This window comes from Pteropus vampyrus, unplaced genomic scaffold, assembly GCF_000151845.1.
Source record: "Pteropus vampyrus isolate Shadow unplaced genomic scaffold, Pvam_2.0 Scaffold16, whole genome shotgun sequence".
Taxonomy (NCBI): domain Eukaryota; kingdom Metazoa; phylum Chordata; class Mammalia; order Chiroptera; family Pteropodidae; genus Pteropus; species Pteropus vampyrus.
This window is the reverse complement of record NW_011888797.1, coordinates 11,188,232-11,204,761: the sequence shown is the minus strand read 5'-3', so window position 1 is coordinate 11,204,761 and position 16,530 is coordinate 11,188,232. Positions and strand designations below refer to the sequence as shown.

Sequence of the window (16,530 nt, the reverse complement as noted above, 5' to 3'; positions counted from 1 at the left end):
CCGTCCCCGTTCCGGACCCGCGTACTCACCGGCTTCTCGGCCCGCTTTGCCTGGCGCCCCTGGCACGCGCGGGTCCCGCTGCCGTTCGGGCTGCTGTCCCGGCCCGTGCCCTGGTCCGTCTCCCCTCCGGTCCCGACCGCGGGTCTCTCCGAGCCGGGCTCGCGGGAGCGACGCGCCAGAGTTTTGTTGTGGGGCGGGCGGCGCGGGGGGCCGCGCGGAGTTGTAAGGCGAGCTTCCCGGAATTACTCACTCACAGGATTCCTTTCATTCATAAAAACCCAGTCATGCGGTGACGTCACCTCTCTGGCCGCCCCCCGGCCCGGGAGCAGCCTCTGGATCCTCAGCCCCGCCCCGCCCAGGCCCCGCCCACGCCCAGGCCCCGCCCCGAGGTTCTCACCCCCAGTTAGACCGCGAGCTGGAAGCGTTCACGTGACTCCTCGCGAGAGCCGGGTGGGTGAAGGTGTCGTTCGTCTCATTTTACAGTCGACAGTCCCAGGCCTCTTCTCCTTTCGACCTACACCTTCTTCCTTGATGATCTCATCCAGTCCCGTGGTTTTAAATGTCATCTATATGCCCGAGTCCCAAATTTGTAATTCCAGAGCGAAATGGCTTCTCTGAGTTCCACCGCGAGCCTCCACATGGGTGCCAGATGGGGGCTGAAAATACTACACAGCCGAAATCCACCTCCTGATTATCAACCCTGCCGCAGCAACCCGTACCCCCATTCTTCCCCATCTCAGTTGTTCAAGCCCAATCCTCGGAGTCTTGTTCCATCCTTCTTTTTCCCTTCCAGCGTCACGTATCTGCCTCTAACACTGTCTTTGCACCTGACCACTTCTCCCAACCCCCAGTCCTACCACCTGGTCTAGGCACCATCATCTTACCTGGAAAATGGCAGCAGCCTTCTGATAGCTCCTACTTTGCCTCTAAATGTTTTCTTCACACACCAGACAATGTTCTTCTCAAAGCTTAACACCGGCTCTAGTTTCCCTGCGCATTTAGAATATAAACAATACTCCTGTCTTTGCTTTACAGGTCCCTAACCCATCTGACCTCTAGCTACCTCTCCAGCCTCACTTCCTGCCACTCTGCCCTCATCCACTAGTCTTAAGCCACACTGCCCTTCTTACTGTCCCTCAAACCCACTCAGTTCATTCCTGCCACAGGTCATTTTCACTTGCTATTTCCTTGTTCGTTCACTACTGGGCTCGTTTTCATCTTTTAGATCAGTTTAGATGTCTCTGCCTCAGAGAGGCTTTTCCTAACTTCCCTGGCTAATGGAACCCCCACCTCTAAAATTTTTTATATAACCTTAATATCTCCGTAGGGTATTATCTTATTTAGATATAGGTATTATCTTATTTATGTATTTGCTTACTGTTTAGTGTCTGTCTTACCCTACCAGGTGTAAGTTTCATGAAGTTAGAATGTTGTCTAATCTTGTTCTCCACTGCTTGTCCCGTGCCTACGACAGTGCTCCGTACAGAGTAAGCCCTTGGTAAATACATGTTGAGGAAACAAATTAGTGGAGGTGCAGAGAGGTAAAGTGACTTTCCAAAGTCATGCAGCTAGGAAGCACAAGAACTGGAATTTGAATCTGGGTCTGACGGATTCCTGGTCTGGATGTTTGGGGCTATGCCCAGCTGGGTGGGGCCCAGCATAAACTGAGGTATGTGTTCAGTGCCAAGAGCCCTACCCGGAAGAGCTAGCTTTGGGGGCCAAATGGGGGAATATTGCCATTTATTCTCCCTTTCCTTTGTTTTTGCTGGTCCCACTGCCTAAAGTGCCTGCTATCACTTCAAGAGCCATCTCTTCTGTGAAGGTAACATCAGAGCACTTACCTTATTTTACTGCCCAGGATACAGGGCCTCCCCAATTAGGAGGTCTTTGTGTGGAGGCCTGGGCACCAGTAAGGCTCCCCCTTCCCTTGACATAAAGTAATTTGATTTCAGCATCCTTGTTATGCTTTCCCTGCCTTGAGCCTTGGTCCACCTGGGATTGTGACATCTATCCCTTACCTCCCAAAGGCCTTGGGTTTCATATGTAAATTGGCCCACTAGCTTCCCTAGTGACCAAATGATGAGGCAGCTTTGTCTGGGACTCAAACAATCCCACCATCTAACCACCCAAATTGCCCACTTGACCTACATTTACATATCTACGAGAATCGTTTTACTTTTTGGAGTACAATAGTTCTAGATTTTTGAAATTGGGATTGTGGTATCCTCTACCCTCTGTTTTCTATGGGCTTCTCAAGGGCAAAGTGGACCTAATCCCCAGTGGACCACACAACACCCCAGGACACCATGCTGCCTAAATCCTTTGCTCCCATTCCCAAGCTGCCCACATCAGGGGGTCAGCACTTCAGTATCCATCCAGCAGGGACTATTCCCCAAAGATGTGACTCCCTTTTTAGTCAAGGTCAAGAAACATGGTGCAATGTCATATTTGAAAGTGAGAGCTCTCTGGCTTGAAGGGGGTGCCTACTGGCCAAATCTAGGACAATTTGAGCATCAAAAGAAATAACAGTAATGACGGATTATAACCTACTGAATAAAAGAAGAAACCATGAGTCCACACTAACATGAATGAATGAATGAATAAAGAAAGCTCCTCCTTCCAGAGGAAGGAATGATGGAGTTAGAAAATGATCATTGGGCAACCACCATAGTAATAATAGATTCCAACAAGAATCATCAATGGATACAAAAGTTTGATGAGAAACATATTTCTATAGTTTCAAAGTATTTCCCCACAGACAATGATTACTTACAAATGGAAAGGTAGTAACTCTGCAGTGGAGAAACCTGGCAGATACCACCATCACTAAGTGATCAAGGTTAATATCACCAGTGATTGGACAAATTGATATATGTTTCTCCTAAATGATGCCTTAAGAAGGACACAGCATCACCTCCGTTGGTATTTCTGCCAAAAATGTATACAAAGAATCTAATCGCAAGAAAATTGAGAGAAGTTCTACAAAGTTACCAGACTGTAGGCTTAAAAAAGTGGCAAGATGGTGAAAGACAAAGGCTGGGGAACTGATCCAGATTAAAGAAGTCTAAGGAGACATGAGGACTAACTGCAGTGTGTGATCCAGGGTCTCCTTTTGCCATAGGATAATTGGAAAAATCCAAATAAGTTTTGTGGGTTAGATAACAGTGTCATATAGATGTTAATTTTCTTTGATCATTGGCTGGTAGTCATGTAAGATAATGTTCTTGATTTTAGAAAATACACACCAGAGTATGTAGAGGTAAAAGGTCATCATGTCTTCAATTTAATCTCAAATGTTTTAGAACAAGATAGATAGATAGACAGATAGATAGATGATGGATGGATAGATGATTATAAGGAAAATATGATAAAAATATTAACAATTGGGGGATCTGGGAGAACATACAGAAATTCTCTATTATTCCTGCAACTTTTGTGTAAAATAAAAAAGTTGTTTTTTTTTCCCCCTCCAAAGTAGGGCTCTCAAGTTAGCCTGTGGGCTCAAATCCTGTCCTTACCCCTCACCGGCTGAGTGTCTTAATCTCTCCCCACCTCAGTCTCCTACTTTGTAAACTGCACTTATTAACAATGCCTACTTTATGGATGGTGAAACAATTTAACGTGTTCTCACTTATAAACATTTGGCACAGTGCCTAGGATGAATAAAAGATCAATAAATATTGGACTGGAGAGAGATGAGTTGTCTGGAGTCCCCTGGGACACTCCCTCTGAGAAATCCGCTTCTCTCTGGTGAGAGACACAAAGCCAGTGATGACCTCACCCTGCAGAGACCCCACCTCCTGCCACGGGGAGTGGCATTGTTGCCAGTTTCTGGGGAGGAGTGGCCCTTTGCCAGCACAGTCCAGATGGTCTCTGTCCACCTGCTTGGGAGTCCTAAACACCAGACAGCACCCCAGCACATCCCTGCAGTACCCTGGCCCACAGTAGGTGTCTTGCCCAATAGCAGGTGCTCAGTGACAGCAACAGGCTTGGCCCAAGTTGGAATCTGTAGCTTAGGCTGCACCAATGTGGGGCTTTCCTCACTCCGGCCTTGGTTTCCCCACCAGCAGTAAGAACGTAGGATTAGATCAGTGGTTTTTAAACAACTTCAAACCACAGTAAACTTTCTTCAACTGAAAGTCGACTGCAATGCGTCCCACATGTGAGACAGCTAGAAGCTGGGCTGCGGCGGAGGAGACCAGGGCTTTAAGATTTCTCCATTGGGTGTTCTCTGGAGGTCCTTCCTGCCCTGAGATTTGATTTCTGAGCCTCCATGAGCTCCCATCCCTGGACCCTCAGGACTTCCCTGCCCATCTCAGCGGGACAGCTCTCCGTCAGATGGGCCAGGTCCTACATTTCCTGTGGATCCATCTGCTAGGTGCAAGTAATGTCAAGGGACGTCTTTCAGCACCTTCTGGCACTTTACCTTGTTCTGGGCGTTCCCAACCATCACATGCCTCCTACCAGTTGCTTATTACTGCTTATTACTATTATTGTGTTTATGGGATGCTTCCCATGTGCCAGGCACTGTGCGAAGGGCCTAAGACCTATTTGCGTGGTATATATTTTCCTGGCTCTTTTCTCCCACTGCTAAATAAACAAACCATTAAAAAAATAAAAATAAAAAGATTTGTCCTTTCATCACATTTCAGTGCCTTTATAATTCACCTTTCTCACGAAGCCTTCCCCGCTGAGTGGTGGTGCACACATATGATCAGCCCCATTGTAAAGCTTAGGAAACAGAACAATTTATGGGTTCACCAACTGCCCAGGGAGCATGCCTGCTTGCTGGGTGTGGTGTATCAACGACCCTTAAAGGCTCTCCCACTGTCTTAGGAGTTAGATATTATCATCGCCATATGCAGGGGAGGATATCGCGAGTCCGAGAGGTGAGGAATTTGCCCAATATCACACAGCTAGGTCCTGGCAGGGCAGGACTTGAACTCAGGCCGGTCTGATTCAGGGACAATGTCTCTCCCTTTTGTTAACTCTGCCTCTGCCCAGCTATAGCGGGGTCTGTCAGAGCTGATTGTGCCAGGAGTCAGTCATAGCTCCTAACTCCTGGCCAGAGCTGATTGGCTCAGGGAAAGCAATCCAAGTTGGCCCAATTAGAGTCCTTTCCAGGAACTAAGGGAAGAAGGCCAGTCCATTTCTGACAGTGAAAGCTGTGGGTAGCGTGGGAGCTGCATTCCTCATTCCTGGGCAGAAGGAGCCAGAGAAGAGAATGAGGTGGATGTGCTGAAAGGCAGAGGCCATGGAGGGTCTGGTTCAATCTGAGGCCCCTCTAGCATTTAGCTGGTCATCTTTTCCTTGAATTCTGGGAGATTCTCTGATTACTTTCCCATCACTTATGTTAATTTGAGTTGAGTTTCTGTCGCTTACAATCAAGAGAGTCCTGATTCATTCTAATCCCTTTCTTCTTGATCCCATAGAACCTTGACCCACTTAGTTCCCTCTTCTGGGAGTCTCTAAAAATATGATTGTGTTGCCATATTAAATTAATATATATACATTTTGGAAAACTTTATGCTGAAGACTGGGCATATGATTTGCAGTTGATTAAGCACAGAGGTTTCTGTCATCATGAATAACACATTTTTGCCTGGTCAATCACTGTAGAAGTCATTTAGGACATTCACAACTATTCTGGTTCCTTTCCTTCTGGCCACATGGTAGGACTGCATTTCCCATCTCCCTTGAATTTGGGTATGGCCATGTGGCACGCTCCGGCCAGTGAAATGTGAGCAGAAGTCACGTGTTACCTCTGAGCAGTACCTTTAAGAGCTGGGGCCTGATTCACAATGTGCTGATCTCCTGCCACGATGATCATGGAAGCTGATGTTGAGGAAAAGCCCCCTCAGCCTGGGGTCCTGAGTGACTTTGGTAAACAGACCCCTACCCCTTCCTACATTGGACAGATAGTGTGAACCAAGACAGTTACTTGTATTAAGCCAACGAGATTGTAGGTTGATTGTTACTACAGCATTCCCTAGTCTATCCCGTAAGACAGAGGAACGTGATCTACTGTAATTTCATGATTTCCTCAGGAAAATTGTATTTGGCTTATATACCAGGGCTTTTAAACGATAAACAATTGTCTGGATATTTGAAGCAAGTTTGTATAAAACTGTGAACTCTAAGGACAGGAATAGAGATCTCTTTCGTGTCCCCATACCACCAAGAGTGAGGCCATACACATAGTGGGTACTTCACAATTACTGGCTGAAGAAATTGCAGTGAGGATGGGAAGCCCAGGAGAAAGAAGAAAGGGGTGAAGGCCTTGCACACTCTGACCCCCACAAACCCCTCAGTGGACTCTCATCCTGAGAAGCCAGACTCTGCGGGTTCACTGGCACACGTCCCCAAAATGCTCTCCCCTTGGCCTTTCCAAACCCGCACCATCCTTCAGGACCCAGGTTCAGGCCAGTTTCTAGCAAAGCTACCTGGCCCCCTGGCCCTGAGCACCAACCTCTCCTCAGGCCAGTCTGTCCTGTGAGCTCCTGAGCTGGGGAAATCCTGCCTTTACTGGTCAGGGCTGGCTTTCTCCCTTGGGATGGGAACATGTGGCTGCTGCCTCACAGCCCAAGGTCACCTGCACTCATTTCCTTCCTGAGGAGGGCACAAGACCCAATGGCCCCTCATCAAGTCAGAAGCTACATAATTAGTGTAATGAGTACCCAGGTGCCTCGTGAACTCTGTGCCCTTCAGGGACCTCTCCCACAGCAGCAGAGGGATTTTTTCCACATTGCTTTCTGATTTTAACATGTCTGGGACTCCCACTACCTGCAGGGCAAGGTTATCATCCTCAGTCTGGCACCTGAGACCCTTCGTGTTTGGCCTCTGCAGCTCACCTGCCTGCTCACCTGCTCACATGCCGGGTTCTAGCAATGCTCGACTTTTTGCATTTCCCCAATCTACACAATCTCATGATGTTGACCTTTTCCATATGGTTCTTTCCACCTGGAATGTTCTTACTTTCCTAATCTAGCTGGCAAACTCCTATTCTACCTATGAAACCCAACTTAGGAACAGGGGTAGGAGTCGGTAAATTTTTTTCTGTAAAGGGCCAGATAGAAATTTTTCAGGCTTTGTGGACCATATGGCTTCTGTCACAGTTTCTCAACTCTGTCATTGTGGAAAGTGAAGACATATGTCGACAAATGGTGTGGCTATGTTCCAATAAAATTTTGTTTACAGGAACAGGTGGCAGGTGGGATAGTTTGCCCACCCCTGCTCAAGAGTCATCTCCGAAAGCTTCCTACAGGACAGAGTTCAACAATCCCTTCAGGCAATGCCCTCCATACCTTACACATTTTATTGTAATACAAACCCTGTCGGTAATGATTCTACAGTCATAATGATTAAATGACGTGATGGTCATACCATGGTCTCTCGCTTGGATTTCTGCAATAGCCTCCTTACCGATCTCCCAGACTCTGTGTTGCCCTCAGACTTAGCAAAACATACTCTAAGTTTGACTTCTCTCCCTCGTTTATCATCTATCGTCCCCACTAGACTGTGAGTTACATGACAGTGGGGACTTTTATCTATTTCATTCGCTGTGGTTTCATCGGCACCAAGAACATTGCCAAACTTTCTAATTTAGGGAAAGAAAAGACAAGATGGGTCTTGGTTCTGGTTCTGCGTTGTGATTCTGGGGATCATTTCCTCTTGCACAACCTCAGTTTCTTCATCTACAAAGTGGGGATAATAGTACTACTTCTCAGGGTTATGATGATCAAACAAGGAAAAAGTGTAAAATTTCAGTTAGCATATTAGTTAAATTTCCATGTAACTTTTTGAGGAAAGGGACTTGGTCTAGTCTGAACCTCTGGATCCTGGGCTCCTAGAAGGCAGATAGATACCTTGCTCCAGCGTGTCTGGAGCTGCAAGTCCCAGCACAGCCCCTCAAGAGAAACTCTTTGATTTGAATTGCTCCAATGCAAAATCCAATAGAAACCCAACAGAATGTATTCCCATGTGCTTACTTGCCTCTCCCTTTCCATTGCTTGCTCGTTCAATGCTACCTAGTAACCCACTATACTTCGTCTCTTGTTTTATCTACTCATTTAACAGTTTTCACCAGATTTACCCAAAGGAGGAGCACTCAACTTCATTAGGCCCTGAAATTCTATTTAATTAATTTCTTCCAAGGATCTTTGAGTGTGTCTAACAATTGATCCAGCCTCCCTTGGCCTTCTCTGCATTCAGATTCACTTGTGTATCTGTATTGACAAACTTGTCTTGTAGACACACCTTGAACACGAAGGTGGGTGTTTGCTGGAAAATGGGACTCACCCTGTTGAACCTACACAGTGTCTCATGTCTGATTGCTCAGTAGTGGGTGGAATGCCTGGCCTCTTTCGAGCTCCCTGATAACCATTGCCCTGACTTCACTTATTATGGGTGTGTAGGCAAGATATTTTCATTGAGAATTCTAAATCTTTAACCCATTCTCTCCACTCCAAGCTGAAACTCTTGCGCAAAATTTTAATTAGTTTAAGGAGATAGTTTCCTCATCTATGTGGATGAAAAAACAGGGTTTCATAAAAAGTAACCTCATAGGGTGATCAGAGCACAAATTTCTAAATGGGCAGGTCATGGTGGGTCATCATGCTCCGGGCCTATAACTTCTCTGGTGAAAGGTTTTAAGCCAGCCCTGTCTATTGTTCTTGTGCATCTAGGTAACACACCTTTGAAATATCAGAAGTAAAACCCTTAGAAGGAAGTATTAATCCTCAAGAGAGCACATAATCTTAACTATTCTGTAATTGAATCCCCACCTTACTTTCTCGAATCTTTCTTAGGGTCCCTCCTTAATATCAAATGCATAAAAGAAACTGCAAAACTGTTATTCTTGAGAGTATTTGATGTCTTGCTCTCCAGCATATGTCATCAGCTTGGTTCAAACGAACACTTAAAATTTTGTCTAAAGGTTTGGATGTTTCTAATGTCAACATCTGCAAAATGCTGACAAGAGTAACTCAACCCAATGATGGATGTGAAGTCCAGTTACTTTGTAACTGGTAAAGCTCTGTACGAACATTAGTTACTATGGTTATTCTATTAACCTGTCTAGATTCTTAACTAATTCTTGCTCCAGTTGCACTGACTGTCCCCAGTCTGGGCCCTAATACACTTCTCACGTGGACAGAGCGCAGTTTCAAGAATCCATCCAGACCTAGGGTTGGGGGATCATTAGGGAATAAGAGTTGTTCGACCAAGCCGGGTCAGCTGGAGAGGGAACATGATCTGCTCAATCAGAAGCGGAAACCCTCCCTTCTTTCCAGCCTACCTCATTCTCAGTATTACTAATCATAACCACCACCATTTATTGAAATCCCACTATGTGTAGGAACAGGAACTATTTTATCGTTGCCGTCATAACAACCCTGTGAGGTTTTACTGTGCTCACTTCTCAGACAAGTTCAGAGACCAAGTTATTTGCCTAAGTTTCTACAAAAAGTGCTAAGCTAGTTCCTGAGATTGGCTTGGGGTAGGGCTGCCTGATAACGATGAGTAATTTTTTTTTTTAGCATAACTATACTTAGTATTTTTTACTTAAACTAAAAAAATTATTGATTGTTCAACTGAAATTCAATTTTAAATGGGCAGAATTTAACTGGGCATCTCTGTTTTTATTTTCTAAATCTGGCAACCCTAGCTTAGGGGGTACCTGGCAAAATCAAAGCAAGCTCCTCCCTGTTATGTCTTCTGTCTTTGTTGGTTTTAGTTTTATCTTTATAAGCCATCATTAACAGTAGGTTCAGACTTCAGACCTATCATCTTTTAAAGAGGCAGAAAGGGGAAAAGGGTAAGAGTTCTGCCTCTCATCAACATGTCTGCCGAAAGCCGTCACGTGGTCCTTCCGCCTCGCACAGACAGGGCCGCGCTCCGCCGGCGAAGATTGGCTGCATCCCACAGCCCGGCCTCGCTCGGCGATCGGAGCCCCTGCCATTGGGCGGTTATAAAAGGTGGCAGAGCCCCGCCCCCGCCTTCCGCGCGCGCAGCGATCGCGGCGCGGGGGCGGGGCCGCAGGTAGGCACGGCCTTCGGTGATTGGCGGAGAGCGGCGACCGGGCCGTCAAGAGGTCCGGGGCTCGTTTGTTTGCGGAAGTAGAAGGAGGTAGAAGTGCTGAGTAAGCCGAGGTGAGTGACGACGCAGGGGAGGCGGGGCCTGGGGGGGCCCTCCCCAAACTGCCTCCGCGCCCCAGACTTCATGATCTTCACCTGATCCCTTCTTCGCACCTACCCCGTGTTCCCTGATTCTGAGGCATGTCGTACATTGACCCTTGTGTGATTCCTGAGTAATCCCATGTTCCGCCCTTTGACCTCCCCAGCGTCCCCAACTCCCATCCCGTGCCCCACTCGTGACCCCAGCTTCGACCCAGAGCCCCCCGTCAGTACCCCAGTCTCCCCTGTCTGTCTCCCCCCTCTATCCTTAACTTCATGAATCAACTCCTCTCTCTCTTCCCCCATCTCTCAGTGTCCCTCAGTGACCCCAACTTTCACTCTGGCCCCACTGATTGTCCCCAGCTTCCTTCCTGTTTTTTTCTAAGTGATCTCAATTTTTCTGCCTCTGTGTATTCCCGTTTGATCCCCACTTCATCTCCATTTGTCTCCCTTGTTCTCCATTTTACTCTTCCCCTTTTCTAATTCCCTGATTCTTGTCTCATGTACTTCCAGATTTCATCCGTGCCTACTCTCCTACTTCCTCTTTCCCCATAGCTTCCTCACCCCAGAGTCTCCCAACGCCCCAATCCTCTGTTCACCTCCTGCTCCCACGGATGACCTGGAAGCTGGTGGCGGTATGCGTGTCACCCATGTGACCATGTGACCAGGATGGGCAGGCCTGTGGGTGTGGGACAGGGAGGGCACAGGGCTCAGGGATCTGTGCCCATTTTTTTAATGGACTACCAAACAAATACCTTCCCTTCCCCTAAGCTTCTGTGTCTTTCCCTCACCTGCCTCTTGCCCGCCCAACAGGATGTTAGGCAGGTTTGGTTTGGCAACACAGATGCTCCACCCTTGGGCTGAATGCAGTGTTTTTATTACTGTCTCTGCCTCAAAATGTTCCTGGAGTTCAGAGGCTATTTTCCACCCAAGTCTCAGTTTCCTCATCTGTGATGGGTTCCTATTTCCTGCCCTCATAAGGCTGCTGTGAGGTTCAAATTTTGAGATAATGTAGAAGGCAAAGCTTTGTAACCAGTATGATCCTGTACAAATGCATGGTTTTGCTATTGTGTCATAGGCAGGAAAAGGAAAGAGATAGAATGAACAAAACAAGGAGAGAAAGACAAGTAGAACGTACATTGTCTTTCACTTAGCATTTGACAGTATTTATTGATCATTCACTATGAATCAGCTTCTCTTATATGTTATCCTTACTATTCATTCTCATTTATTTAACAGAAATTAATGGACTATTTACTGTGTTCTAAACTATCTTTGATGTAGCCAATGTTATTGCCATTTAACATAAGGAAGAAAGGGCAAGTGAGTTGCCTGAGGTCACAACAATTTATGCAGGTTGGAGCTGGAATCTGAATACAGCACTTTATAACACTAGAGCCTGTATGATTGTCCTGCTGTGTAAAGGTCACTACTGTTGTCTTAGTGCTTCTCCCTTCTGTTGGTTACTTTCTTGTTCAATGACAGTATCCCTAAAAGGGAATTTCCTTCTCACTCAGCAGAATGACGTCAGTAATAAAGGAGGAATTTAAGTGTGTGTGTGTGTGTGTGTGTGTGTGTGTGTGTGTGTGTGTGAGCTGTAGTGAAGAAGATGCCTGTGTTGCCAGCTTCACTTTGTAGAGGGTGGTGCCTAGGAGAACATTTTAACAGGTCCATGCCTTAAACAACTTCTTTTTTTCTGTCCATCCTTTTCTTTCTTTCTTTCTTTTTTTTTTTTTTTTGGTGATCTCATCCAGTCTCATAGCCTTAAGCACCATCTCTATCCTGACAACTCTCAAATTTATATCTCCAGTCCCATCCAGTCCAGACCTTTTCTCTTAATGATAGACTCACATGTCTAGTCCACTTAACACCTGAAACTTAGGCAGTTCAAACGTAAAGTTCTTAGAATTAAGCTCTTGATATCCACTTCATTCTTTCCCCACCCTCCTTCCCACTGACTTTCCCATCTTTAGGAATGGCAGTATGCTTTCAGTCATTCAGGCCAAAGCCGTGAGATTATCCTGGATGCCTGTATACTCCACAACCAGCCAGAGTGATCTGTTAAAATGTCACTCCCTTTGCTCCAAGCCCTGCAGTGGCTTCTCTCACTGTGCCTTCCTGGCCTCGTTATCTCTCTGACTTCACGGAACAGCTTCCTTGCTGTTCCTAGAACTTACCAGGCATGCTCCAGCCCCAGGGCCTTTGCACTTGCTCTCCCCGCTGCCTGGAAAACTCTTCACCTACATAGCTATAGGACTTTTGCCTTCATTTCCTTTAAGTCTTTATTCAAGGTCAAGTTCTTGATGAGGACTTCCCTGTTCATCCTATCTAAAATTTCAGTCTCTATCTGGACACTTTCTATCTTCCTTTTCTGGTTTATTTTTCTTCTTAGCAACTAATCATTATCTAAAACCTATGTATATATTTTGCTCATTTATCTTCTTTATTATTTATAGCCCTCTCTAAAATACAGATTTTAGGAGGGCAGAGATTTTTGTCTGTTTTGTTCACCAATGTGTTCTCGGCAGTTAGAACAATGCCTTACATAGAGTAGGTCCTCGATAAGTATTTATAGAGTGAACCATAAAATGGACCACCTGTACCATGCCACCAACCCAAAGTTATCAGTGTCTCCTGTCCTTGGGAACTCCAGCAACACTTCAGGGGAAGTTTGCTTTCAGCTGAGCAGAGTGAATGAAAGAGATACCTTGTTCTTTTTTGAAAGACCAGTTTGCTCTGCTTCATATGAAAGGCTGCAGTTTTAGATGAGGGCTTTACCTTCTGGAGGACGGGAGACTGAAAATCAAGCCTCATCAGCCACTCTCCATTCAGACTTTCTCCTGAAGCCAGTCTGAGGATGACGAGCTGGTGCTCTGGATTCCAACTAATTGGGTTCAGATCTGGGAAGTTACATAACCTCTTGTGCCTCAGTTTCCTGGGTGTAATATGAGAGAAGTATACCTTCTCTTATGAGTGTCTTGAGGACTGAATATGATAATTACCTCAAAGACTTTGGGAGGTGCCTGGTGCTCAGGGGATGTTGGATGAATGTAGCAGTGTTGTTGGGTCGCGGGGTGGCGGAACGAGCTCTACCTCATTCCTCACCCGCCTAGGAAAGTTAGGGACGAGCTGGGTCAGAGTGAACATTTAGAGCAACATTTTGTTTTGAGGGCAACCCTGGAGGTCCCGATGGAAGGCGGAAATGACATTCGACTTGACCCCTACTTCTGTTCGGTCTTTACTCATGCACTAATTAAGTGCCTGCTATGTGCAGGCCCTCTGCCTAGTGCGGTTCAGGAGTCTGGGGAAGAAAACTTGAGTCCAGCAGCCAAGCAACACCTGCCCTTTCCTCTCGCACAGCCTCAGTTTCCCCATATTCCTCACAACGCACCTTCCTTTTTTGATGGGCATTTGTGAGCTTCAGGGCAGCTAATATGAAAACCCTCTGCCAATTGTAAAGCCTGGTGGCCTTGTGAGAAGATGCAGGACTGCGTGCGGAGGTGCGCTCACATGCTGAGAGGCTCAGGAAGGAAGTCCGTGTGGTCAGCACAGGCTCAGCGCTCTGATCAGGCCCTGTGTTCTCAGCCTGTCCTGCCAGGGCACTGGACTTGGGGGGAGACTTTGGCTGCACAGGCATGTGTCGCTGTCCTGTGCCCATTGTTCCAAGCATGGGACATCCTGTCCTAAGCAGCCAGGGCTCATGAGGCCTGATTTCCAGCACGAGCTGCTCTGCGTGTGCTCCCAGAATCCCCACGTGGCCAGTGCTGTGAGGTCAGCTTCCTGGCCCGGCTGCCTGTGGATCCTGTTACGCACCTCCCAGGCAGCCGTCCTGCCCCTCTGGCTAGGCTTTTTCAAGAAGGAAGCAGAGGCTTGAAGAGTTTTCCTGTTTGGAGTATGAATAAGCTCAGCTTCAAGCGCCATGGTGGTATATAAAGCTGAACATTCCAGATTAAAGCTCAGTGCCACTCCTGGAGCCCAGCAAGTGCCTGATAAAGATTTTCCTCACGTAGGGGTGAGCACCCCCTGAGCCTTTCCATTGTGGTGATGAGCGGGGGCAGCTCAGAGTGGGTGGGGAATAGGGTGTGTGGTCTGGCACCCCCACAGGGGCGTTAGAGAGGAGGATGGGGATGCCTCAGAGGTGCTGGCTCCACAGACTTCCAGTTGGTTCATTTATTTGTTCTCATTCAAACATTTATTAAATACCCACTATGAGTCAAGGACAGCATGCTAGGTGCTTGGATAAACAAATAAAAGGTGGGGGAGGCAGGCAGCCCAAACCCACTGATACATCCTCGTCATCACAGGGTAAGTGCTGCAGTGGAGGTTTATCGAGAGCGTCCTCTGAGATAAGGAGGACGGGACCAAGAGGACAGTGGAGGCGAGAAGGGGGTGGCATGCGTGTAGGGACACTGAGGCTCAAGTGCGCAGCAGTCCAGGAGGTGTCAGTGGTGCGGCATGGCTGGAGGTGGCGGGCTGGAGGGGTATACTGGGCCAGCTCACATGGCAGCTCGCATCCTTTCTCTGGAAGGTGATGGGGAGCCACTGGACAGGTGGAAGCAGGGCGTTCGATTTGTACAGAGAGGGTATAAGATGTATAGGGTGAACCTGGCTCTCGTGTGTACATATGAAAAGGGCTGTAGTGTGAGTCACGGGAGGGGCAGATCCAGTGCTCTGAGCCATCAGAGGGGGCAGCTGGGCCTTGAAGGCGAATCAGAGGCTCTAGCCGGAACGGGGGGAGGGCATTCCAGGTAGGATAGGCCAGGAAGTGTCCTCTTTTACTCTGGAAGAGCAGTTTTCACACATAACCATCCAGAGTAGGAGGAGAGAGGACGGGCCCAGGGCTTGGTGGCTTTGTTCTTCCTCTCTTATCTCTTGTCTGAGACCTGCCAGGGTCCTGCAGGGAATTCACGGCTGAAGAGAACCAGATATCTGGGGACTAACCACCCCTATAACTGACCCATGTGCCTTCCTCTACTGTCCTCCTTGAACTTATCTCCTCTGGAAACTAGGAATAAAGAACCCACTTCAAAGGGTGGCTATGAGCAAGGCTGGCATAGCAGATGCCAAATAAATGGCTCCACGGTGACCGGTATTCACAGTGACTGCAGCAGTAACCATAGCCCCCACTCTGTGCTGGCCAGTCCCAATGAAAATGCTTATTGTTCCCAGATGGGTCACACGCGCTCCTGTCCCCATGCCTTCCCATACATTTTCGTCAGTTCTGTCTACTGCGAAAGGCTCTACCTCATCCCCACTTCAAGTCACCTCCTCCAGCCATCCTTCTCTGACTCTTCCCCTCAAGAGACTGCACTTTTCTTTGTTTCTCTCTCTCTCTCTTTTTTTTTTAATTATGGTGACATTGGCTAACGAAACCCAGTAAGTTTCAGGTGTACAATTTAACAGTAAGGCATTGTGTGTTCACCTGACTCTGCACTTTTCAAAGCTGAAACAGCTTGGGTCCCCCTGTGACTTCTCATTTCATGATCCCAGCTAGCTGTTTCCGGGGAACTCACCCAGGATTCTACCTGTTGGTCCCAGTTGTCCTCTGATCCCAGTAAGGGTTTTTTAAATTTGTTTATTTTCTTTATTGGTGGACATCATCACATCCCTTTTAAACTGCACTTTGAACGCTCACAGCGTAAGGCCTCTCTGGGCCTCAATTTCTTTATCTCTGAAATGAAGATAATATTGCTTGTCCGTCCTGCCTTACAGCTCTTCCAGGGGCACCTCACACCTGGCAGCCACTGGAATTCTCCCCTGAAGAAACCGAGCAGGCAAGCTGGGCCTTTGACAGGGGATGGGGGAGCAAAACTAAGGGGAACAGGCCAGAAATATCCAGCCTCACTATAGGAGAGACACACTTGACACTTAGAAGTTGTATGGGGTAGAGAACTGTCACCATTACCATCACCACAAAAGCTCTCAGGTTTGCATCTTACACTGTGGCATTGTGGAGAACTGCTTCAAGCAGCCCTCGGTGCCCAGGAGCGTATGGTCCCCGACTGATGGCTCTGGCGTCACCTAGGTGCTCAGCTAAGGAGCAATAAAGAACAGTTGTCAGTAGGTGAAAGCAAATGGTGACACCGTGGGACGGTCCAAGGGTGAGCAGCTGCGAGACGTGAGAGGAAGCGAGGTGATGGGTTGTGCAGGGAAGGAGTCGGTTGGAAGGGACCTTCCAAGTTCAGGTTAGGAATGTCAGCCCGTGCCCCAGCCCAGCGTCCTCCCCCTACAGCTGTGCTGGAAAAACACCTGGGTTCTGCGGTCAGAGGTGGTGGGGACAGGAGGAGGACGACAGAAAGGCGAAGGAAGTACAACCATGCGCTCTTTACACTTGCTGCTTTCCCGGTTGGCCTGTGCG

At 47.5% G+C, this 16,530-nt stretch overlaps 2 protein-coding genes across 2 annotated transcripts in view; one reads left to right on the top strand and one right to left on the bottom strand.

Moving 5' to 3' along the window:
• The window catches only part of MAFF (MAF bZIP transcription factor F), an 11,118-nt gene extending 10,859 nt beyond the window's left edge, over window positions 1-259 (bottom strand). The window contains exon 1 of the mRNA XM_011354379.2: window positions 30-259. The gene's annotated coding sequence lies outside the window, so the exon portion shown is untranslated. The remainder of the gene's footprint in view (window positions 1-29) is intronic.
• A 13,765-nt stretch (window positions 260-14,024) lies between these two features.
• Window positions 14,025-16,530, top strand: part of PLA2G6 (phospholipase A2 group VI) — a 51,183-nt gene continuing 48,677 nt past the window's right edge. The window contains exon 1 of the mRNA XM_023527462.1: window positions 14,025-14,184. Coding sequence (XP_023383230.1) covers window positions 14,092-14,184 — 93 coding nt within the window. The 5' untranslated portion in view covers window positions 14,025-14,091. The remainder of the gene's footprint in view (window positions 14,185-16,530) is intronic.